Below are 26596 nucleotides of genomic sequence, written 5' to 3'. Positions count from 1 at the left end.
TGCAGCTGTTTCTATGAATTTTAGGACAAATGTTGACCATTGAAGGGCCTCCCTGGTGGTGTAAGGGGTTAAGCACAGCACTATAAAGTGATCCCCAGCTGGCCAGGAGGCTGACCCACATGGCACAGCAGTCTCCTGTCTCGCCCGCTGTTCCCCTCAGCAGTGTATTTCAGTCAGTCTACCTATTCTGTTCCCTCTGTCTCTGGTGTATTTGCTCATCCCCATACCTCTGGCCTCTACCCCAGTTCTTGTATGCATAAATAAATAAATCCTTGAAAAGATATATTGACCATTAAAGATATTTTTATTTTACTTTCACATGATCTTCAGAAGGAAATTATTATAGCTTAACCTCAGTGTCCTATGAAGAGTGCTCAAGTCCTCTGCTTTGTAATAGCTCTCTGCAAAGCACCCTTCACATCCTGGTTCCTCAGGCTATAGATCAGGGGGTTGAGCATGGGTGTGATCACAGTGTAAAAGACAGCAATGATCTTGCCCCCAGCCCTGGAGGACTTTGACTGGGGCCTCATGTACATGAAGATGGCAGTTCCATAGAATAAAGCCACCACCGTCAGGTGGGAGGCACAAGTAGACAGTGCCTTGTACCTTCCAGATGCTGACCGCATCCTGAGAACAGACTGAAGGATCCGGGCATAAGAAACAACAATGAGGATAAAAGGAATGAAGACAATGATGATACTGAAGATAAAAACGACCATCTCAGTGAATGAGGTGTCTGTGCAAGCCAACCTCAGGACAGAAGGGACCTCACAAAAGAAGTGATTCAGGACATTGGGCCCACAGTAAGGCAAAGTCAAAGTGAGAACATTGATAACCATAGAACTCAGGAAGCTACTGGACCATGAAATGGCTGCCAATTGGACACAGGTGTTTCGGTCCATGATAACTGTATAATGAAGAGGATGACAGATGGCAACATATCTGTCATAAGCCATCACTCCAAGGAGGACACATTCAATCATTCCAAAGGAGAGAGAGAAGTACATCTGAGTAGCACAGCTGGCAAATGGGATGGTCTTTTTTTTGCCCACCATGTTGGACAACATTTGTGGAACATTGGTGGATGTGTAGCAGATATCCAGGAAGGATAAATTAGTGAGGAAGAAGTACATGGGTGTTTGGAGACGAGGTTCTATCTGGATAACAGTGATAATAATAACATTCCCAGCCACCGTTAATAAATAAAAGAACAGGAACATAATAAAAAGTATGAGTCGTGTCCTTGGTTGAGATGAGAGCCCCAAGAACACAAATTCAGTAACAGTGGTATTTGATTTGATCATATCCATTTTGCAGGTCACCTAGTTCTCAAATAACCACATAATCACACACCCTATATGTTACACTGCTGGAAATTCATGACATATGTAAACACTCAAGTCTGAGAATGTATCATATCTGAGCTGTACATCAAATAGAAAGATTTTCATCTGTTTTGGGGGGTATTTCCTCTGGATGACATTATGAATTTCAAACTCAAATACTGTTTAAGTTAAGCAGTTAGACTTGCCTTTTATCTAAGGATATACTCTTTTACTTGTTTATAATCTTTCCAAATCCTATTCATTCTTCAAAGTCTTACCCTTTGCTTTCCTCTTCAAAAAGATCCAATTATGTCTTTGATCTGTGCCTAAGGACATAGCAAATAGCAGCCTGATGCAGCACTCAAGTAGAAAGCAGTGAAGGGCATTGTTAAATGTGTACCCATGAACCTTTAAATAAAAGCAAAAACATCAGCCTTTGCCTTTTCTCTATCACTCTAATGCAGACTTCTATTCTTGCATCTTAAAAAGCAAAGTCAGTGTACACCAATAAAATCAATCATGAATCACAAAAAATCACCAATTCTCCAGCTTCACCATTTTCATGCTGTGGGATCTTAGAAACTCCCATTATGTATAAGGTGGGAATAATGATAGAACCAATTTTTGAGGATTACATGAAATGATGTATACAAATTTCAGATAATGTTTATACATAGGCAAGAATCCACAAATAACGGTCATTGATACCCCTATGACATCCAGGGACCTATATTTATCTGGCATTCATTCCTTTAATAATTATTCCAGAGAAATAATATTGTAAAAAATGTTCCAGACCAGTTAAAGTTATGGGCTTTGTTCACTGAGAGCACCTCAGCTCCTACAGTGGACCTATGTGCTCTAAACTTTTGTATAGCTAATATGTTTATCTACCTGAATTCCAACCCTGAGTGGATTTAAAGCAACAACTAGAAAATCTGGGGATAATGAGTCCTGGAGCAGGCAGAGTCACAACCACTAGGAGCTGTCAACCACTTATTTGCTCATTTGTTCATTTTTCTTTCTTTTTTACTTTTACCTTTCTTCTTTTCAAAAATACTGTTTTGATGCCTTGCTATGTACCAGATACTGAACAGACTCCAGGAAACATAACAGACATTTTTGCTGCTGCTGTGGAGCTTACAGACAGTGGAAAGTCACTAAGTAGAAACTGTCCTGAAGAATTGGGGGATTTTATCATGAAGACTTTTAAGCGACAAGTAGTTGTAGGTCATAAAAAGACAACTTTCTGCAAAACATCCTTTTTCAAATGATATTGATTCACAGGTAATATGCTCTAAAGGGCTTTCTTATATTTTGATTCAAATCAGGACTTTGCCAATCAAATAATTCAGTGACCTGGTGACATGGGCTAACATGTGAAGTCCAAGAATAAAGAAGGATGGGTCTGCAAAGTGGAGAAATATCAAGCCTCAGTCTTGTATTCATCAAGAGGAGCAAGAAATGGGGTGAGGGGGAGAGGTGTGAGTTCCTTGCAGGGTCTTCCAAGGATGGTTAGAAAATTCTGCTGCAAATAAGACATATTGGAGTCATTTTGGGGGAGTGACTAATGGCAGCAAATGACACTCACAGAAGTCCACCTGGACTTCTCAGTTGACAACAGGATAGCACAGCATCAAATGACCCAAGACTAGTGACAAAGAGCACAGGCTCCACTGCAGGATCCTGTGACCTGACACTTGCCTCTCATGCACTGGGTGGTCTCGAGGGGTTCATGCCCCAACCTTATGCCTGGTTTTCCTCATCTCCAGCGCGTGGTCAGGAGTAGCATCTTGTAGAGTTGGCGGGTGAAGTAAGGAGATAATGCATATAAATGACCTGGAATAACCAGACATGTACAGATGGGGCTTAATGAATGTTAAATATTATTATGACCAGATAAATATTATCTGTTGAGTATACAGAATAGGAATTACTGATGTTTCTCACAGCACTATTAAGTGGTGATGAAACTTAAACAAGCTTTTCCCATTTCTGCTTTACTTAAGGGTTCAGCTCAAAATAAATTCACCCTGATTTTAGTCAATATATATATAGTCAAACAAACATTACTGTCTAATGCTCAAAGACTCCATTTAATTCAATTTGAAATAAAGTAGAAAAATGTTAGGTGGTTTGATGCCATGAAGGTACAATGTGCGCTGATTATACTTCTCTCAAGGCCTGCTTATTTTACATATTAGATACTTAATGAAAAATGATGTGTGGGCCTCCCTAGTGGCTCAAGGTTGAGTACAGCGCTGTGAATCTGTCTGCAGCCTCTGCAGCATGAGTTGGAACCCCGGCTAGCAGACCTGGCACAGCAGACCTCTCCTGACTCTCCCGCTGCTCCCCTCAGCAGTGTACTTTGGTCTATCTGCCTGTTCTGTTCCCTGCTCTGTCCCTGGTGAATCCTCTCACCTCCCACACCTCTGGCCTGTACCCCAGTTCTTATAATCATAAATAAATGTCTTTAAAAAAAAAAAGAAAAATGATGTGGATAAATGACTCATCTTTCCATTCTGCAAATCACTGTGAAAAGTCTGAACTACATTGCATATCTAAATACAATAGTCCAACATTTCTTAAGTTCTGAGTTTTGAAATTTAGCTCTTTGATTTGAAGTGTAATTCAAATCACTTGTAGAACTGAATGCTTCATTTTCTCCAATGTGTAATTAATTAATTTTTATTTAATGTTTGTTAGGCTTGATGGGTTACAGTGATATAGATGGCCTTTGGTAATACTTCATTTTTCAGGATAATTTTACAAGTAACTATTATGTAGGGAAAATCAATTCTGGAGATGGACGAACTGAATCTGAAACCTAACCCAACCACTTCTCTGATGGGGTACTTGGGTGAGTTTCTAAACTTCTGTAAGCCTCATTTTACTCCTGTGTTAAGTAGGAAATATATTAGAATTTAATCCATAAGGTCATCTTGGTTGTTACGAGAAAGTACGTCTAGCAATTTTAGCATAGTACCTGGCAGATAGTAAGAGCTTCATATATAACAACTAGCAGTATTATATAAACCTCAAGATTATTTAACTTACTAGAAATAAACTTGTATTCTCTGTGCAGAAGGACTAAGTGACATGATCATATTGAGATGCTTGATATAAATCATTGCAGAGGACTTCAGAACCTACACAAACTCGTGTCATCCCTATGAGGACACTGTTGCACAAATTTATGATGCCCTTCGTTGGCTCAACAAAATTTATTTTAAAAATCCATTTAAGGGCTAAAATAGCATAGAGCTGCCTCCCACCTAAGAACATTAGGAAAGACTTCAAGGAAGCCCATAAATATTTTTCTAGTGAATCGATCACTGAGTATGGAAAATTATATAAAAAAGGAATGACAGCTTTGAAGATTAAAAACTCCATTCACAGCACTTGCAAGTTGCACCACAGATATCCATTTACCACTTAGCGTGCGTTTCAGCAGTCCTCTTGAGCAAGTCATTGAGATCTGGTTTTGATAAAGCAAGGAAGAGAAAGAAGAAAATGCGGAAGCAGGGACTCCTGGAAGATAGTGACTATGAAAGGGTCAACTCCTGACATCAATGAGGAATATGTTGGAAAGCATCTTAACAAAAGTTAACTAGTTTTGCAGTTCAGGGAAGGCAATCACTTTTTCGCCTCCAACCCCAGAAAAAAAAAAAAGTATTCTCTCCTCAAAAGAAAAAAAATCCCCTAAAATAATATTAATTTTATCATTCTGTTAAAATTCTCTGTGACATGGCAAACACATTTATATATGCTTTTCTGATAGTAAATAATATCTTCACAACTCCAAAATATCCTTTCTAATGATGAGAACATTGAATATCACAGAGACTATAGTTATCAGAGCACTTAGCAGACCCATATCATATTCAAGTCTGTTAATTGCTAATTTTCCTTTAGTTAAATAACTTCTGGTTTTATTTTTCTATTACTATTATTATTATTTAATACCTGATAGGGTAATTTTAACCACAGGCACAGTTGACAAAACAAGCCCAAAGGCCGTAAGCGATGCGTGGAAATAATCTATTTCATACCTGTCCTCACCATGTACTCATGCCAAAAATAAAATAAAATGAAATAAAAAACAAGCAGACACGATATCCATGTGCAAAAATAATTCAATTTCATTTGATAAAACCAATGTCCTTTTATGATAACCACAGATGAATTATTGCTATAGTCCAACCCAGCCCTTTTTATAGATTAAAGAAAGAGACAATGAATGTATACACAGTGAAATCCCTAAGTTATCTGACTTTTGTTGTTTTAGGACCTTTGGCTGGATTTCAGATTCTTGAGGGATAATGTCCCAGACCAGTAATTAAAATGTAATTATTTGTTCTGAGAGATTCCTGGTCTCTGCAGCTATTTGTAGATCCTCTTCTTGCTTTTGTCCCTACATATGAACCAAACACTATGTTTACCAGTACATTCTGTCAAAGTGACCAGAGAATAAGGGAGAAAAAAGAAATGATAGCAAAATTAGGTGTTACAAAAAGAACAATGCAGAATCTCTGCTTATGCACCAGGATGACTGAAAGTTAAAAGGCTGATTTTTGTGAGGACAGACAGCAACCAGATTTTGTATATGCTAGTAATGAGTGTGTAAATTACATCAGTTTGGAAAAGCTGCCAGCATTACTAAAGCTGAATGACCTAGTTACTCTACTAGTAAATACAGAAGGTCCCTGACTTAAGATGGTTTGACTTAAACATTTTTTTTTTACTTTAAAATGTTGTGAAAGCACTACACACTTAGTGGAAACTGGACTTAAAATTTTGAATTTTGCTCTTTCTGTGGGCTAGCAATAAACAGTAAGATTACAAGCAAGCTTGTAACCAATCTTAGCAAGTTACACTAAAATAGAGACATTTAAATTAATCACATATGATTTTGATAATTGATAATGCATTATTGATTAGCATGTTTTTGTGATAATTGTGATGGGAATTTTGACTTCAGCGTGTATTTAAACAATTCAAAGGAATCAAACATTTTGAATGTTTTGTAAATTCCTAAGCTTCTTCAGAAAATGGTGAATTACTGAATCGTATATGGGTATCCATGTGTTGATAAATTTGGTTAATTAATCCATAAATTTAATTCTCCATGGTTTACCACTTTAGAACTCGTTTCCATACTTGTTTCCCAGATTCCCGCCTGGCAATACAGATTGGTGAAATCCTTTAACTTTTTTTAGTGTATATTTAAGAAGACTTTCATTACAGAGGCAACGCGGAGTGGTAAATTTGGATGTCAAGGAGAATAAAACTCAAGTGCAATAAAACTTTTGTCCAGGGCTCTCTTACTCTTCCCAGGTACATCACACCTCGAAGTCTTTGCTTTTGTCTTTCTTTTTCCCTAAATAAACTTTACTTTCTTAAGGAAAAAAAAATAAGGAAACTTTTGTCCAGGGCCTTCTGGTAGCCTAGGAGTTAAGTCTCAGTGATAACACTGCAACTGTCCACAGCTGCCTGAGTTCAATCCCCAGCCATGGAGTGACCCACATGGCATACCAGACCTCTCCTGTCTCCCTGCTGCTCCCCTCAGCAGTGTATTTCAGTAGATCCACCTGTTTTGCTCCCCACTCTGTCTATGGAGAATCATCTTGCACCCCCTACCCCCGCACCTCTAGCCTACACCCCAGTCCTTATATTCCAAATAAATACTACTGATCTGTATATGTGGTTACAGATCAGTTAAATGTGTATTTCAATTCAGCAAAAATCAACACAAGATATGAAAGAAAATTAAGGTTGAACGCATCTATCACTGTGGGATTTCAGTCTTTAAACATTTCTGAATATTATTAAGATTGACTTGACCTTGGCAATGCCTAGGTTGGAGTAATTGCCTCATTTGCCATTCCCCCCAAGCAAAAAAACCATGAGGAATACTATTGGTATAAAACCCCTGGGGACTTCCCCCAGTGGTGCAGGCAGTTGAGCACAGCGCTGAGAAGCTGTCCACAGCCTCTGCAGCGCAGGTTTGATCCCCGGCCGGCCAGCTGGCGAGGATCCCACATAGCGCAGCAGACTTTTCCTGCCTCGCTGGCTGCACCCCTCACCAGTGTGTTTCGTCAGTTTGCCTGTTCTGTTCCCCGCTCTGTCTCTGGTGAATCCTCTCACCCTCCTGCGCATCTGGCCTGTACCCTGGTTCTTGTATGCATGAATAAATAAATCTTTAAAAAAATAAAAAATAAAACCCCTGGGAATCAGCTTCTGAAACAAGCTGATTTATATATTGGAATAATGGAATGAGATTTTGCTACAAATTTTGCTAAGTTGTGTGATTTGGATATTACCACTGGCATGGAAATTTTGTTTTATCCCCATAATAACTCAACAGCCATTTACATCCTGCTTCATGCCAGGTGTGGGAAGTCACATCTTCATACCGCACTACCATTCAATGGCAGTTTCTAAAACTGCTGAGAATAAAAAGACTTAGTTTTCCCTAATATTTGTGGTGAGATGGCAATTTGCATTAAAGGAAGGAATGGAAAATAAAACTAAACAATTGACACTAAAAGGGAGGGAACATTGAACACTATTACCAATAAGTTTTTACAAATACATTGTAAGTTTTTGCAAATATCTTAAATGCCCTGGAGGGTGGTAGACTTCTATACCCATGCTCAAAATAGATCAGAAAATGTTTAATTTTTTTTAACTTATTTTTGTCCCAGAAGGCAGGAAAATACATGGTACATTCCAAAAGAGTGTTAAAAAACAGCTTACCACAACTTAAATAAATTTTCAAAGCTGACTAAGTTATGAAAGGTTAGAATTGGAATTCAGCCTGCTCTGTCTAATCACACATCTCACGTCAACTTGTTGCTACTGCATCTTAAATACTTTATTCTCTCTGAAAATAATTTTGGTTGGTCATATGCTTATTCACTTAATTTCCATATCTTGTAAAGTAGGACTCACATAAGGTAGGATTGCTGTCATTCTAATAACAGTGGCCAATGTCAGTGTTTCCCAAAGCCTTACATGACACCAACTTACAGCCGAATCATTTGGGCTATTTAAGGGAGAGGTCATTCTTTGGAGCCCTGACCTACTCAACTTGAAATAAAATCCACACTTACTTCACAAGATTAACGTGAAGGTTCAAATGAGAAGACTCTTTGAGAGCACTGAGCAGAGTCCCTGGCATATAAGTTCAAATAGAAAATACTATGACAAATAATATTCTTATGATAAATAATAGAGAAATTTGACATAATCTTTCTTGTCATTTAAACATTGAATAATAAGTTGATGAAAAGTGAGAACGAATATGTTGCAACATCTATCTGTATAGATACTCAAGTGAAGTCCACTTCTAAAACAGTAGTGATTGCTAAATGGATACTAAAAGATTATATGCCACTAACAGGTATGTTTGGTGGAATGGAAAGGCTCTGAATTTTAGAATCCCATTGCCTTGAGTTTAAACCTTGACTGTACTTACTTCTGAGTTGAATTTGGCAATTTTAATTAACTGCTCTGCATCTATTTTCTCTTCTATCACTGCAACTACAATACATATTATGTAGAGTTGTTTGACCATTCAATAAAGGTGCCAAGAAAAAGTTTTGCAAAAAGTAGATTCTCAAAATATAGTAATTAGCACCATTACTCTTTAAATCATTCTCTTATTTTGCATTGAACAATATTCTCCTAAATAAAGCTAACATAATTTTGGTTAATTACCTTTTCAGAGCCTTTCCAAGCTATGAACCCCTAAGGTGCTTAAAGAATCAAATACACTGGGGAGCCCAGGTAGCTATAAGTGATCTAAATCCAGGGAGCGTCATTTGTTAGTTCTCACTATGAGAACTGCAGGTAAGTGGCCCTGGGTGAGATGAGAAGAAAGTTACTGTGTTCATTAGCAAGGTTAGCCATAAATGTAGGAGACACAGGACTCTCTCTGCCAGATGATGATTTGGAACTGATGTGGAAAAATTTATTTGACACCACATGAATGAAGTATTCAACTGGACAGCATCTGAATCTCTCGGCTTTTTTCTATTGGTTTTGAGGTAAGGTGTCATAACCCAAAAGAGGGAGAAAGCTTGGGTACCCATGAAGGCCATAAGCAACTGTCAACCTAATATAGAAAAGGAAAAGAGCTTAATAGTTAAGCGTTAGGTCTCTGGAATAAGATAACATCACTAACTAATTGTGTAATTCCTAGTTATTTATTAAAATACCATTTGGTTATTTGTAAAATTATTGTTATTGATCATTAAACATATCTATAATGGATGTTGTGGAAATAAATAAAACACTGTTTACAAAGCACTAAGCTTAACTCAAATATTCAAAATTGTTAGCTATTATTTTCATAAATGATCAAATTCTGAGATAATTATGATAACCAAAGTATAGAATCAGAAGATATTAAGTCTAAGTTTAGGTCCAGAGGTTTTCAACTTTTTCTCATAGGAAACCCCTTTTGTTTCTCATAGAATCAGGTTTTCAAGATTTTGCACAGTCACTAAGTTGTTGTCCTTTTTTATTAAGTGATTCATTTAAAATGAACCTCCCATAAACCCTCATAATAAGCCCATAAATTAATGTGAAATAAACATTGCTTCATCAAAAGCAGATGGGAAAGAGTATATTCTAGTGGAAAGCAAAGAAAATAAGTAGTATTAATAAGACATAGAAGTGTTAGGGAGAAAAACAAAATAGGAAAAAGATATAAGAAGTATCAGGTAAGCAGATTACAAAATGGTACTGGGGAAACCCCTGAAAAAATGTGAGTAAGTTCACTTTAAGACACCTGGGGAAGAATCTTCTATCCATAGAGAAGAGCAATTGCCAAGGCTCTGCTAAGGCCCTGCTTATTATAGGAACTGAGAGGAGGGTGGCTGGATAGGAGTGAACAGGGAAGCTAGAGCAGAAGTTACAATAAGTTTTAATAAGCAGCAGCGGTAATAAGCTTGTATGTCTTTGAAAAGATTTTGGTTTGACTCTGAAAAAATTGAGAAGTCATTGTACTGAAAGCAAAAGAGTGACATTGTACACCAGGTATTTTAACAGGATGCCTCTGTCTTCTTGTCCAGAGACTCATATCAGATAAGGACATAAGGACAGAAACCAGGAGAAATCTGAGAGAGTTTTAGGAAGCCCTGCTACTAAATATCCTGCTTTGTTTTGTTTTTTTAAGATTTATTTATTTATTTATTTATTTGTTTGTTTGTTTGTTTGTTTGTTTGTTTGTTTGTTTATACAAGCACTGGGTACAATCAGAAGTGTGGGAAGGTGAGAGAATTCACCAAAGCCAGAGCGGGGAGCAGAACAGGCAGACTGATGAAATACACTGCTGAGGGGAGCAGCCGGAGCAACAGGAGAGGTCTGTTGTGCCATGTGGGACCCTTGCAGGTGGCTGGAGATCAAACTTGCACTGCAGAGGCTGCAGGCAGCTTCACAGCCCAGTGCTCAACCGCTGTGCCACTTGGGAGGCCCTGCTACTAAATATCTTGTAGAGAGGAGCTTGAGTGCCTTAGTCTGTGGTGGAACCATTGGAGCTGGTGGGGGAAAGTAAGGTTCTGACATATTTTGAAAGTAGAATCAAAATGCTGCTTATTAGTCAGTTGCAGTGAAAAAGAGAAGACTCAAGAATATGCCATGGTTTTCCCCACACTGGGATAATTCCCTTGACTGCAGGGGAGACGTCTGAGAAAAACAGGCTGAGGGAGCATCATTAGGAATCGGTCTTTCCTGAAATGCCACTAGACAGTTTGTCAAAATGTGAAATAGGTATTTGGTTCATGAGTCTGGAGGTCAGGGAAGATAAAAGTTTAGGAGAGCAAAAAATATTAACTCGTTTCTATATGGAGAGAATGGAGAGCATTTAAAGTCACTAGACAGGCTGGTTGTCTGGGGAGTGATTGTGGATGAGGAGATAGGAAAGGGTTGATCTCAGGAAAATGCAGAATTCAAAGGTGGGCACAGTGACTCTGAGAACATGTAGCCATAGCAGCAGAAGGAAACCCAGCAAGTCTGATGAGCTGGAAACCAAGAAAAGAGAGTGTTTGCAGCAGGAGGGAGTGATAAACTATGTTTGCAGATAAATCAAGTTGAGAAGAACTGAAATGCATGGGCGGATTTTAACTCGTGGGGTCATGGACCTAGATTAGGCACTTTTTGGTGGGGGGCAGCACCCAAAGCCTAATGGAAACAATCTCATTCTAACTATATTCAGAATTAAAGTGGAGTATTACCATTGGTGTTTATTGACACTACTATTGATAGATGAGTATGAACTGACTGTTTTTCTCAATTCCAAGAGGAAGGGCATACAAATAACAGTTATATTGCTGGGGGTTTTAACTTAAGTTAATCAGTGGTTAGTATGACTGGAATTCTCTTTTAAAGATATAATAGGCAAAATTGCTAGATATATACCTGTTGGCCCATTTCAATTGAACATTTATAGCTCAAAGTGCAGAGAATCCTTATTAATGATCAGAATTCTGGACATGAGATGGAACACTGAGACTCCACATCATATTCTAAGATATGCACATTTTGCCTAATTAGTATCGTTATTTTAAGGAAAAATTCCTCTATAATAACAACTTACAAAGACAATAAAATTTTTAAATAATGTATAATTTTCTTGTACTACATTATTATTTATATTGTACACATAAATCATTTATATTTAAATTGGCCTGGTAGATTATTGTTTTCAGTTGTTTATTATTGTAGAGTTAATGCTGTGTACATTATAATCTCAACATTGTGTATCATCCATCTAGTGTACATTTCCCAACATTTTGTGCATATATATATTATTTTTCCTTATAATCTCAAGTATTTTTATGTGCCTATGAGATATACATTTATAATGTCATTCCAGTATATAAAATATATATAAAAGGATGCTCCATATACGGAGACACTTAAAGAAAAACACTTGAGAGTGTTTTAAGTCATCATTTCATAAAAAAAAAAAATAGACCAAAGCACAAGAAAACAAAAATAATAAATACATTTTTTCTTTAGCTGAACTTTTTTTAAGGGAAATAATAATTAAACAACTTCAGAGATGTGACAGTGAATATTGGTAAAGGAATGAAACAAGGCCATTAGATTGATCTGTCTCTAATGCCTTGTAACAGAGGCCAACCAATACCTAGGCCAGCATCAGTGCACTTCAGTCCAAGAAGATAAAATAAGAACATCCCATCACAGCCAGTTCAACATTGCCAACCACTTAATCCAGAGTCAATCAAGTAATTTCCTTTCATGGTTTCCACCTCTTTTCTACAAAAACTTATTCTCAGCTTCTATCAGTGACAGGTGCTTAACCACATTTGGTTAGCACTGCCGGGATCAAAAGGATGCTTGCTCAAATGATCTCTGGAAAATTTTAAAGTATCTGAATTTACCTATTAACCACATATAACTGTCAAGTCTGAATGGCTTGTTGCAAAATGAAAACTCTAAAGTGAGCATTTACATGGTTGAATCCCAAGACAACTAGCTTACACTGGCGCATTGTTATTTAACCATTTCTACTTATCATCACAGTGATTCAAGTTGAAATTTCATTTTCCATCTTCTTAGGTGAGACTGCTGATAGTCATGGAGAGAAGCAATCACACAGTCACAGACTTCATCCTGGTGGGCTTCACAACAGACCCTGTGATGCAGCTGGTCCTGTTCGTGCTGTTCCTCGGCGTCTACTCTCTCACCCTCGTGGGAAATACCACTCTCATAGTGCTCATCTGCAGTGACTCCCGACTGCACACGCCCATGTATTTTTTCATTGGCAATCTGTCCTTTCTGGATTTCTGGTATTCCTCTGTCTACACCCCGAAGATCCTAGTGACCTGCATCTCTGAAGACAAAAGCATCTCCTTTGCGGGCTGCGTAGCTCAGTTCTTCTTCTCCGGTGGACTGGCCTATAGTGAGTGCTACCTGCTGGCCGCCATGGCTTATGACCGCTATGTGGCCATCTCCAAACCCCTCCTTTATGCTCAGGCCATGTCCATGAAGCTATGTATATTTTTGGTAGCAGCCTCCTATCTTGGTGGCTTTATTAACTGTTCCATCTTCATCAAAAAAATTTTTTCCTTGAACTTCTGCAGTGGCAATGTCATTGATGACTTTTTCTGTGACTTGCTTCCCCTGCTGAAGTTGGCTTGTGGCCAGAAGGATGACTACCAGGCTTTATTGTACTTCCTGCTGGCCTCCAATGTCATCACCCCCACTGTGTTCATCCTGGCCTCCTACATGTTCATCATTGCCACCATCATGAAAATCCGCTCCACCCAGAGCCGTCTCAAAGCCTTCTCCACATGCTCCTCCCATCTGATCTCTGTCACCTTGTACTATGGCTCCATCCTTTTCATCTATGCTCGTCCTGGCTCTAACTATTCTATGGGAACAGACAAAATAGTTTCTACCTTTTACACCGTCGTGTTCCCCATGTTGAATCCCATGATCTATAGCCTGAGGAATAAGGATGTGAAAGATGCTTTGAATAAAATTTTCAAATGAATCAAGAGTCTCTCCTTTTAAGGATATAGGGAACTTGTGATTGGTTACTTTTATTTGAAGAAGAGATGGCTCTTTGCTCCATTGTGACCCAGAATTCATAAAATGCAAGTTAAAACTTTTGTACCCCTGAGACCTAACATGAGAAAATTAAAGCAATTTAGGAGATAAACTTTGAATGTAAAATACAATTATTTGAATTGAATTAAGTTTAAAGAAAATACCTAACACCAAAATTTCTCCTTTTAAGCTCACTCCTTAGCATAAGTATTTTTGACGAGCCCATAAATATGGAGTGGTATCTTACAGTAATTTCATAGATATAGGAACAAATATGCTAGATTACTTCATAATATTTCATGTAACTATTAACTAGTTCAAAAGTATCACTTTTATTTCCTTAACAGAATAAAGATGGAGATCTTAGTAGCTGTGGGGGAGAACTTGGTATCTTGGCCACAGTAGGGATGGTGGCAGGAAGAAGGATGGTAATGTGGCTGTAACAGGTAGCATCAGAAAGAGCTTAGTGGTGATGGAAAATTCTGTATCTTGATCTTGGTCATCACCAAGATCTTGGTATCAGATATTTGTGCATGTGATGAGGTGGAATAGAACTACACATACATTGTATCAATGTCATTTTCATGATCGCAATATACTACAGTTAAGTAAAACATACGTAAACCACGGGGGACATGGGGCAAAGGGTAAATGGGGCCCTCTATTATTTTGCAACATCCTGTGAACTATCATCAAATTCACAAAACTTAATACAGCTAAAAGAAATTTAAAACTTTCAGAAGAAAATAAAACCTCATAGATGTAATATGTGCCTTCTCCCCTAGAAAAACTAGCACTACACCCCCAAGGCACCATGAAATAACTCAGTGCAACCAGACTGAGTAAGTATGAACTCTCCTTATATGTCTCTGACATACGTTCCTCAATAAGGGAAAATCTGGCCAGGTTCCCACAGATAGGATTTTTGTGAATCATGACATAACTCTCATGCTTCCCTCTTATTTATAGGAGTGGAGATTGAGAGATTCTGAGCATCAGTACATAGTTATTAAAAAAAAAAAAAAACTTATTGAGGTAAAATAACTTGACAACTCAAAGGAGAAGATTTATGCAGGGAACGATAGATACAGGTAGTGATAAAACAAAAATGTAAGCATAATGAGTTATATTTTATTTTGATTTTTAACAGTAAGAAAATGTTAATGGAATATGTCAATAAAATATAAATAGGCCCTTGTTTCTGTTAGTGTAAACAGTAAAGGAACACAAAAAAAAGGAAGAAAGTGAAAATTAGACAAATGTTCCCCAAATGTAGGATCAAAACAGAAAAAGAAAGATCAGTCAGTATTGCAATCACAGCCTTTATCCCGAACACTAAATCCAAGGTATATAATCAATACTGATCACAACATGTAGTAACCCAATGGAGGCAGGGCCCGTCAGAGTAATCCCAACAGATTGGATTTAGAGTGTTCTAAAATAGAAAGCTGTTTGTGCAGACTGTCTCTCACTTTCTAAAATGTCAATTTGTCAATAATATAAAATTATTGGCCTCCCTGGTGGTGCAGGGGTTAAAGTCTCATCACTATCAAGCTATCCAGACACTGCAGCATGAGCTCAATCCCCATCCAGGGAGCTGACCCACATGGCGCAGCAGACCCCTCTGGTCTCTCCCACTGCAGTGTAATTTAGTAGATCTGCCTGTTCTACTTTCCACTCTGTCTCTGGTGAATCCTCTCCCCCACCCACCTCTGGGCTATACCCCATTCCTTGTATGCATAAAAAAAAAAAAGAAAAAAATCTTTAAAAAATTATTATAAAATACGTCATTCTGTTGTAATGCTAATAAGTCTAATTGGTGTATTACAGGGACAGAAAAGTATTATTATGTCACCTGAATAAAACTAGAAATACATCATTCCAGAGGGAAAGATTAGTTACAAAGTATAAATTGTTACAATAAACGCAGATTTAAAGCAAAGTGGTGACACGGATTCTTATATTTAACTCCAATACTCTTTCTGAGCCTGGGTAATAATGGTCAGTTCTATACCTGGTCTCTTGGACTCACAGAGAACTCATTCAGGTCAATGTTATTTTTCAATCATTTCCATGAGTCTTGCTGGTGAGTATGTGCATTTAATGTCCTCTCATGTCTGGAGGTAGTATATATTCTGAACCAGTGTGTCCAATAACTCACGGAATATCTGGGTACCTCCCGTTCCCCAAAGTGTACCCTTAGAAATGGCAGCAGGCCAGACACAAGAAGTCTTGAGCAAGCTGTGAGTGCACACCTTGGCTCATCTCATGATCTGTCCTCTCCAGGACCTTGTCTCACCCGAGGTCCATGGCTGAAGGGGAAGTACCTGAAGTTAGCACAGAGAATTATACCAGAGATTGAGTTTCTGTGCTATGACAACCTGAGCTAGCTTTTGTCCAAGGGAAGATGAATGTCAGCTGGGTCGGGTTTGCATCTACTTCACTCCTTAGAAACCACCACATTCATGAGATATCACTACAATGTCGAAACAACAAAATACTCGGTTACCATCTAGAGTCTGCGGTATGTTAAGAATTGCTTTCATTTTGTCTCTGACACTAAGGAACTGCAATATGGCTTTCTGGCTGCCTATTCTTTTATCAGTTGGATAGTTCAGGTTTATACTGCAGCAAAAGCCAACAAATCACATGCTGCTTGGTATATCTGTTTGCCTGCCTCTGTGCTACAAAAAATCATCTCTTGATATCCGCCCCCCACCCTGCCTTCCATCTTTCCATGATGCCCTGGATGGCATGCATTACAGTGTCCCATATTCCACCAATGGGTTCATATGTCTAGTTTTCATTATGTGAACAATTTAATGCCATTTGAACGTTCAACTCATGGGACTCCTTCTAGGACCTATGATCATGTAACATTTAAACTGGTTAAACTGGGGAGGAAATAGTACAAAGGAATAAGTCTGGTGTTGAGAATACCCAAAAATAGTTTAATTGTCCTAAAAGGAATGACTTCTGTGAGCTGTTGCATCCTCTGTTCCTGAAGGCGCAAGAGGACACAGCCGTTATGAGCACTGGAAGAACTTGAGATGGGTCACCTCCCAGATTATGGTCTGGGTCCAGGGGTGCAGCCAGCTGAAGCATCTTTGCAGGAACTGGGGAAGAGGAAAACCACTTTGACCTCATTCTCTTCCCAGCCAATGACAATCACTCATTAATCCCTTCAGCAGATAAAGCACAGGAGCCCAGGAATGCTATTATTATGTTAATACATTGAGTTTCCTGGAGTAATGAGGAAGTTAAAAGGGTGGAGAATGGATTTGGAAAGACAAAAGAGAAATATTCAGCATATAACAAAATATTGGTATTGAACTTATGTGCTTTAACATACCAATATACACATGTGAATATATCTGCAACATGTAATCTATGTGTGCACATACATTGAGTTAAATTCTACACAACTCAAGAGAGAATGAGGATAAAAATTATGACTGACTACATTTTTACCAGGGAATCACAGTCTCTAGATTATTTTTGTTCATCATTCTACAGGTTCTTTGTGATTCTACAGGTTTGCTGAATTGTCTTATTAATTATTCTCCCAAGCTTATGAATTCCTGAGAGGTTGCAGAGATCTACAACTCTGGGGAGATAAAATCTGATATTAAAGATTCTGGGACAGGCAGACTTGAATTCTGCAGAGGTGATGGTGTTGCAGAGAATTTTAGGTAAGTTGCCTAATTCAGATATTAGTATTCCACTGCTTTCTTACTATCAGCCCAAGGATCATTGACAGCCTAAGATGTAAGTGCTAAAGAAGGAACCTCTTTGGAAATGTCTTTATCAACTTCACTTTCTGAAACTGATGAAAGATCAGCAAGAGAAGGAGCATCTTTCACTATTAGAGACAAAAAAGAGCAATTGATGTAAATAGGACAAAGATGGGGGAAAAAAAAACTAAATACACAACAAAAAACTATTAAAAACCACTCACCAAAAAAAAGTCCTGTTAATATCAAAGGAGCATTTTAGGTGACAGAAGGAAGGAAGGAACAGACACAACTAGAGATTACTGATCTAAAAGACACCTGATAAGCTTCAACTGTCTTTTAGTTTGATATTCTTTTAGAAAAAAACAAGGACATGAGCCCTTGACAAGAAGACAAGAGAGACTCATTTCTAAGTACCGAAAGTCATATTTTAATAATTTTGTATAGAAAATGCATTTAGTTTATAATAATATATAACAAAACATTAATTAGGAAGTATAACATGTTAGGTGACACCAGATTCTCCTAGTATTCTAGTTTTGATTAGTAAATACAGAACTATTCAACCAGTACCTACCTAAGCAATATTTACTTTGTAGTAGACAAGGATGTTACAGTCCTATCCAAAGAAAAACATCCTACTCTCCTCATCCACTGACTAGATGGCCATTTGGGGATTGAACAAAGACCTTTATAATTACATGGCTTTGAGATCTACTACACCTTACAAGTAAACACAAACCCTATATTCTGGGTTTTGTTGTATATCAGCTTGGCTAGGAGTTCAAACTTGAGAGATTATCATTTGTTTTGTTTAGAGCTTTATTGAGAATTAGTTACCTGGTCAGAAAAATCTTACCAACAATATAAAAACTCTTCATGTTGAGGTCACAAATGCTATCTTACTGATTCTGCATACACTTGTAGCTAATTAAGTGATCCGGTATGTACATATTGAAATTCACATGATTTTATAATAAATCCATTATTACCACTGTATAATAATTACATTATGAACTGCTTATTTATCATCTTTATGTTATACTTAGGATATTTTCTATACATATATATTTATAGATAGATTATGTTGACTATTTTAGGACTATAAGGAAGCATTGAAATGTTGGCAAAAAAAATTAACATTTTCACAAAGCAAATAATTCTACAGATAATATCAAATTGTGATAAGTGACGTTGTAAGCATTGCACATGGCTAGTGATAAAAACTAAGATAAAACTATGTCATTGTTTTCAGACCCAGAAGACTTATAATGACATCACATATTCCTTTTTTTTTTTTTTTGACATAACCAGATTGATTAATAGAATGGAGTGTATCGGGGTCCATTCTGAAATTTCAACCTGATTATCAATCTGCCTCTCCCTTTGTCAAAGATCCCTGCAGAGCAGCTCAGGCAAGAAAGAACGTCTATGTTTGTGAATGGGGAAGGTAAAATTTTGCCTTAGTATTTTCAGCTGAGAATTATATTGTCAAAAGATTTATTTACAGGAAAAAAATCACAGAAATTTATTTAACATAAGCATTATGTGAATATGAAAATTCAATAAGGAAATGAAGAACCAAAGAAAAAATAAAAACCAAATATTCTTATAGTATATTGGATATAAAAGAAGCAATTGTGCAAATGTAACTCAGATACATAGGTAGGCTAAAGAAAGAAAAGAATAACTTTAAAGAGAAGAGCAAAAATTTGAAGGAATCACAGCAAGGCTCAGGCCAAGAGCAAGCATGAAAAATAGATAAATTGGACTTTAGCAAGTTTTAGGACTTTTGTACGTTGAGGAGTCCATCAAGCAATAAAAAAGCAGCCCAGAGAATAGGAGAAAATGCTTACAATTCATGCATCTATAAAGGAATTATGTCCAGAATATGTAAAAATATACAATTCAACAATGAAAAGACAAAACAATTCATTAAGAGGTGAGCCAAAGATTTAATAGATATTTATCCAAAGAAAATATTCAATAAACACCTGAAAGGATGCTCAACATCATTTGTCAAGAAAATGGAAATGCAAACCACAGGATCATACTACTTCACAGCAATAAGCATCTAGAGTAAAAAATATAGACAGTAATGTTTTGATTAGTAAAAAGAAAAGTCAGAGCCAGGTGGGAGGACAGTTTGGTATTTTCTCAAGAGGATGACTACATATTCACCATGTAACTCAGCAGTCCTCCTAGATACCTACTCAAGATCAGTGAAAACATATCCATATAAAACATGTTCATAGCATTATTGTCCATGTTTGCTCCCCCAGAAGAAACAATAGAACATACACCGATTGATGAATGGTAGACAAAATAGGACAGGACCATTTTACTTGTCAATAGAAAGGAATAAAGTAACAATACATACCGTGGCATAGATTAAAAAGAAAAATAATTTTTGTAACAAACTCGATTTGTGCAGGCTTATTTTCATCTCAATTTCTTGTTCTTGATAATGAGGACACTTTTCTTCTGGCAAAGCAAGGGGGGGTTTACACATGAGAATTTCATTTTCTGATTTCAGGAAGAAAAGGGAAGTGCTGAATGTCTCCTTCGAGTCTGTGTTTTGTTTTATATTTAATGTCAATACTTCAAGTGAATTCTTATGACAAAATGTCATCTCTTGGATGAGCATATTTTTCCAGCTTTCCAATTCATCACCTTATCAGTTCAAAAACGAACAAAAAAAATACTTTCCTACTTTCCTGTGTCTCATAGGCTTTGAATAACTGGTCCTTTTTTTTTTTTTTTTTTTTAGGAAAAGGGAGTTTTTCCTCTCAATGTCCTAACTGAATTTAGGCTTCCAAGTGTGTTTTACCCCATCCCTCGATTTTTATTTTCTGGTATCAACTAACATTAACTGAATATATTTCTATATTTATTTGTTTACTTGTATGCATCTCTCCCATCTGAATACAGTTTCTGTAGACTAGGAGCCACTTTATCACCCACCCTGCTATACCCCAATGCCTAGACAGCACCTGGGAATCAAGACATAATTTCTTTAAAAATGAATAAACCCCAACAACACTAAAGTTGTCCTAAAGTAAAATATACTATATTGAAAAGAGTATGTTGAGACTCAAGAAACTCACATCACCTGCCCAAGTCAGGCAAGATTCCTCATCAACTCTCCCAGGTTCTATCCCCATAGCCTTGATCTCACCCTGGGCCCATCACAGACAATGCCCTCCTTGATTTAGTTGAGAAAATTAAACTCTTCACTGCCTCATTAGGTCAGGTCTCTTTGAAGCATGGAGAGAAGCAATCACACAGTCACAGACTTCATCCTGGTGGGCTTCACAACAGACCCTGTGATGCAGCTGGTCCTGTTCGTGCTGTTCCTCGGCGTCTACTCTCTCACCCTCATGGGAAATACCACCCTCATGGTGCTCATCTGCAATGACTCCCGACTGCACACGCCCATGTATTTTTTCATTGGCAATCTGTCCTTTCTGGATTTCTGGTATTCCTCTGTCTACACTCCGAAGATCCTAGTGACCTGCATCTCTGAAGACAAAAGCATCTCCTTTGCGGGCTGCGTAGCTCAGTTCTTCTTTTCTGCTGGGCTGGCCTATAGTGAGTGCTACCTGCTGGCCGCCATGGCTTATGACCGCTATGTGGCCATCTCCAAACCCCTCCTTTATGCTCAGGCCATGTCCATGAAGCTATGTACATTTTTGGTAGCAGCCTCCTATCTTGGTGGCTTTATTAACAGTTCCATCGTTACTAAGAAAACTTTTTCCTTCAACTTCTGCAGTGGCAATGTCATTGATGACTTTTTCTGTGACTTGCTTCCCCTGGTGAAGTTGGCTTGTGGCCAGAAGGATGACTACCATGCTTTAATGTACTTCCTGCTGGCCTCCAATGTCATCACCCCCACTGTGTTCATCCTGGCCTCCTACATGTTCATCATCGCCACCATCATGAAAATCCGCTCCACCCAGAGCCGTCTCAAAGCCTTCTCCACGTGCTCCTCCCATCTGATCTCTGTCACCTTGTACTATGGCTCCATCCTTTTCATCTATGCTCGTCCTGGCTCTAACTATTCTATGGGAACAGACAAAATAGTTTCTACCTTTTACACCGTCGTGTTCCCCATGTTGAATCCCATGATCTATAGCCTGAGGAATAAGGATGTGAAAGATGCTTTGAATAAAATTTTCAAATGAATCAAGAGTCTCTCCTTTTAAGGATATAGGGAACTTGTGATTGGTTATTTTATTTGAAGAAGAGATGGCTCTTTGCTCCATTGTGACCCAGAATTCATAAAATGCAAGTTAAAACTTTTGTACCCATGAGACCTAACATGAGAAAATTAAAGCAATTTAGGAGATAAACTTTGAATGTAAAATACAAGTATTTGAATTGAATTAAGTTTAAAGAAAATACCTAACATCAAAATCTCTCCTTTTAAGCTCACTCCTTAGCATAAGAATTTTTGACGGGCCCATAAATATGGAGTGATATCTTACAGTAATTTCATAGAAATAGGAACAAATATGCTAGATTACTTCATAATATTTCATGTAACTATTAACTAGTTCAAAAGTATCACTTTTATTTCCTTAACAGAATAAAGATGGAGATCTTAGTAGCTGTGGGGGAGAACTTGGTATCTTGCCACTGTAGGGATGGTGGCAGGAAGAAGGATGGTAATGTGGCTGTAACAGGTAGCATCAGAAAGAGCTTAGTGGTGATGGAAAATTCTGTATCTTGATCTTGGTCATCACCAAGATATTGCTATCAGGAATTTGTGCATGTGATGAGGTAGAATAGAACTACACATACATTGTGTCAATGTCATTTTCATGATCGCAATATACTACAGTTAAGTAAAACATACGTAAACCACGGGGGACATGGGGCAAAGGGTAAATGGGGCCCTCTATTATTTTGCAACATCCTGTGAACTATCATCAAATTCACAAAACTTAATACAGCTAAAAGAAATTTAAAACTTTCAGAAGAAAATAAAACCTCATAGATGTAATATGTGCCTTCTCCCCTAGAAAAACTAGCACTACACCCCCAAGGCACCATGAAATAACTCAGTGCAACCAGACTGAGTAAGTATGAACTCTCCTTATATGTCTCTGACATACGTTCCTCAATAAGGGAAAATCTGGCCAGGTTCCCACAGATAGGATTTTTGTGAATCATGACATAACTCTCATGCTTCCCTCTTATTTATAGGAGTGGAGATTGAGAGATTCTGAGCATCAGTACATAGTTATTAAAAAAAAAAAAAACTTATTGAGGTAAAATAACTTGACAACTCAAAGGAGAAGATTTATGCAGGGAACGATAGATACAGGTAGTGATAAAACAAAAATGTAAGCATAATGAGTTATATTTTATTTTGATTTTTAACAGTAAGAAAATGTTAATGGAATATGTCAATAAAATATAAATAGGCCCTTGTTTCTGTTAGTGTAAACAGTAAAGGAACACAAAAAAAAGGAAGAAAGTGAAAATTAGACAAATGTTCCCCAAATGTAGGATCAAAACAGAAAAAGAAAGATCAGTCAGTATTGCAATCACAGCCTTTATCCCGAACACTAAATCCAAGGTATATAATCAATACTGATCACAACATGTAGTAACCCAATGGAGGCAGGGCCCGTCAGAGTAATCCCAACAGATTGGATTTAGAGTGTTCTAAAATAGAAAGCTGTTTGTGCAGACTGTCTCTCACTTTCTAAAATGTCAATTTGTCAATAATATAAAATTATTGGCCTCCCTGGTGGTGCAGGGGTTAAAGTCTCATCACTATCAAGCTATCCAGACACTGCAGCATGAGCTCAATCCCCATCCAGGGAGCTGACCCACATGGCGCAGCAGACCCCTCTGGTCTCTCCCACTGCAGTGTAATTTAGTAGATCTGCCTGTTCTACTTTCCACTCTGTCTCTGGTGAATCCTCTCCCCCACCCACCTCTGGGCTATACCCCATTCCTTGTATGCATAAAAAAAAAAAAGAAAAAAATCTTTAAAAAATTATTATAAAATACGTCATTCTGTTGTAATGCTAATAAGTCTAATTGGTGTATTACAGGGACAGAAAAGTATTATTATGTCACCTGAATAAAACTAGAAATACATCATTCCAGAGGGAAAGATTAGTTACAAAGTATAAATTGTTACAATAAACGCAGATTTAAAGCAAAGTGGTGACACGGATTCTTATATTTAACTCCAATACTCTTTCTGAGCCTGGGTAATAATGGTCAGTTCTATACCTGGTCTCTTGGACTCACAGAGAACTCATTCAGGTCAATGTTATTTTTCAATCATTTCCATGAGTCTTGCTGGTGAGTATGTGCATTTAATGTCCTCTCATGTCTGGAGGTAGTATATATTCTGAACCAGTGTGTCCAATAACTCACGGAATATCTGGGTACCTCCCGTTCCCCAAAGTGTACCCTTAGAAATGGCAGCAGGCCAGACACAAGAAGTCTTGAGCAAGCTGTGAGTGCACACCTTGGCTCATCTCATGATCTGTCCTCTCCAGGACCTTGTCTCACCCGAGGTCCATGGCTGAAGGGGAAGTACCTGAAGTTAGCACAGAGAATTATACCAGAGATTGAGTTTCTGTGCTATGACAACCTGAGCTAGCTTTTGTCCAAGGGAAGATGAATGTCAGCTGGGTCGGGTTTGCATCTACTTCACTCCTTAGAAACCACCACATTCATGAGATATCACTACAATGTCGAAACAACAAAATACTCGGTTACCATCTAGAGTCTGCGGTATGTTAAGAATTGCTTTCATTTTGTCTCTGACACTAAGGAACTGCAATATGGCTTTCTGGCTGCCTATTCTTTTATCAGTTGGATAGTTCAGGTTTATACTGCAGCAAAAGCCAACAAATCACATGCTGCTTGGTATATCTGTTTGCCTGCCTCTGTGCTACAAAAAATCATCTCTTGATATCCGCCCCCCACCCTGCCTTCCATCTTTCCATGATGCCCTGGATGGCATGCATTACAGTGTCCCATATTCCACCAATGGGTTCATATGTCTAGTTTTCATTATGTGAACAATTTAATGCCATTTGAACGTTCAACTCATGGGACTCCTTCTAGGACCTATGATCATGTAACATTTAAACTGGTTAAACTGGGGAGGAAATAGTACAAAGGAATAAGTCTGGTGTTGAGAATACCCAAAAATAGTTTAATTGTCCTAAAAGGAATGACTTCTGTGAGCTGTTGCATCCTCTGTTCCTGAAGGCGCAAGAGGACACAGCCGTTATGAGCACTGGAAGAACTTGAGATGGGTCACCTCCCAGATTATGGTCTGGGTCCAGGGGTGCAGCCAGCTGAAGCATCTTTGCAGGAACTGGGGAAGAGGAAAACCACTTTGACCTCATTCTCTTCCCAGCCAATGACAATCACTCATTAATCCCTTCAGCAGATAAAGCACAGGAGCCCAGGAATGCTATTATTATGTTAATACATTGAGTTTCCTGGAGTAATGAGGAAGTTAAAAGGGTGGAGAATGGATTTGGAAAGACAAAAGAGAAATATTCAGCATATAACAAAATATTGGTATTGAACTTATGTGCTTTAACATACCAATATACACATGTGAATATATCTGCAACATGTAATCTATGTGTGCACATACATTGAGTTAAATTCTACACAACTCAAGAGAGAATGAGGATAAAAATTATGACTGACTACATTTTTACCAGGGAATCACAGTCTCTAGATTATTTTTGTTCATCATTCTACAGGTTCTTTGTGATTCTACAGGTTTGCTGAATTGTCTTATTAATTATTCTCCCAAGCTTATGAATTCCTGAGAGGTTGCAGAGATCTACAACTCTGGGGAGATAAAATCTGATATTAAAGATTCTGGGACAGGCAGACTTGAATTCTGCAGAGGTGATGGTGTTGCAGAGAATTTTAGGTAAGTTGCCTAATTCAGATATTAGTATTCCACTGCTTTCTTACTATCAGCCCAAGGATCATTGACAGCCTAAGATGTAAGTGCTAAAGAAGGAACCTCTTTGGAAATGTCTTTATCAACTTCACTTTCTGAAACTGATGAAAGATCAGCAAGAGAAGGAGCATCTTTCACTATTAGAGACAAAAAAGAGCAATTGATGTAAATAGGACAAAGATGGGGGAAAAAAAAACTAAATACACAACAAAAAACTATTAAAAACCACTCACCAAAAAAAAGTCCTGTTAATATCAAAGGAGCATTTTAGGTGACAGAAGGAAGGAAGGAACAGACACAACTAGAGATTACTGATCTAAAAGACACCTGATAAGCTTCAACTGTCTTTTAGTTTGATATTCTTTTAGAAAAAAACAAGGACATGAGCCCTTGACAAGAAGACAAGAGAGACTCATTTCTAAGTACCGAAAGTCATATTTTAATAATTTTGTATAGAAAATGCATTTAGTTTATAATAATATATAACAAAACATTAATTAGGAAGTATAACATGTTAGGTGACACCAGATTCTCCTAGTATTCTAGTTTTGATTAGTAAATACAGAACTATTCAACCAGTACCTACCTAAGCAATATTTACTTTGTAGTAGACAAGGATGTTACAGTCCTATCCAAAGAAAAACATCCTACTCTCCTCATCCACTGACTAGATGGCCATTTGGGGATTGAACAAAGACCTTTATAATTACATGGCTTTGAGATCTACTACACCTTACAAGTAAACACAAACCCTATATTCTGGGTTTTGTTGTATATCAGCTTGGCTAGGAGTTCAAACTTGAGAGATTATCATTTGTTTTGTTTAGCGCTTTATTGAGAATTAGTTACCTGGTCAGAAAAATCTTACCAACAATATAAAAACTCTTCATGTTGAGGTCACAAATGCTATCTTACTGATTCTGCATACACTTGTAGCTAATTAAGTGATCCGGTATTTACATATTGAAATTCACATGATTTTATAATAA

The 26596-nt window shown here is 37.7% G+C and overlaps 3 protein-coding genes across 3 annotated transcripts; 2 read left to right on the top strand and 1 right to left on the bottom strand.

Moving 5' to 3' along the window:
• Nucleotides 1-374: 374 nt before the first annotated feature.
• LOC311171264 (putative olfactory receptor 2B8) lies at nt 375-1310 on the bottom strand (the record flags this gene model as incomplete). The annotated part of the gene is made up of 1 exon (XM_084233954.1): nt 375-1310. The coding sequence occupies one exon, from the start codon at nt 1308-1310 to the stop codon at nt 375-377; it is 936 nt and encodes a 311-aa protein (XP_084090080.1).
• Nucleotides 1311-12935: 11625 nt separating this feature from the next.
• On the top strand, nt 12936-13853 carry LOC311171599 (olfactory receptor 9G9-like; the record flags this gene model as incomplete). The annotated part of the gene is made up of 1 exon (XM_084234571.1): nt 12936-13853. One exon carries the CDS (start codon nt 12936-12938, stop codon nt 13851-13853), a length of 918 nt encoding a protein of 305 aa, XP_084090697.1.
• A 7057-nt stretch (nt 13854-20910) lies between these two features.
• On the top strand, nt 20911-21828 carry LOC311171607 (olfactory receptor 9G9-like; the record flags this gene model as incomplete). Its single annotated transcript, XM_084234583.1, has 1 exon — nt 20911-21828. The coding sequence occupies one exon, from the start codon at nt 20911-20913 to the stop codon at nt 21826-21828; it is 918 nt and encodes a 305-aa protein (XP_084090709.1).
• Nucleotides 21829-26596: the final 4768 nt, after the last annotated feature.

This window comes from Talpa europaea, assembly GCF_964194135.1.
Source record: "Talpa europaea genome assembly, chromosome: 1".
Lineage (NCBI taxonomy): Eukaryota > Metazoa > Chordata > Mammalia > Eulipotyphla > Talpidae > Talpa > Talpa europaea.
This window is presented reverse-complemented; position numbering and strand designations above follow the sequence as displayed.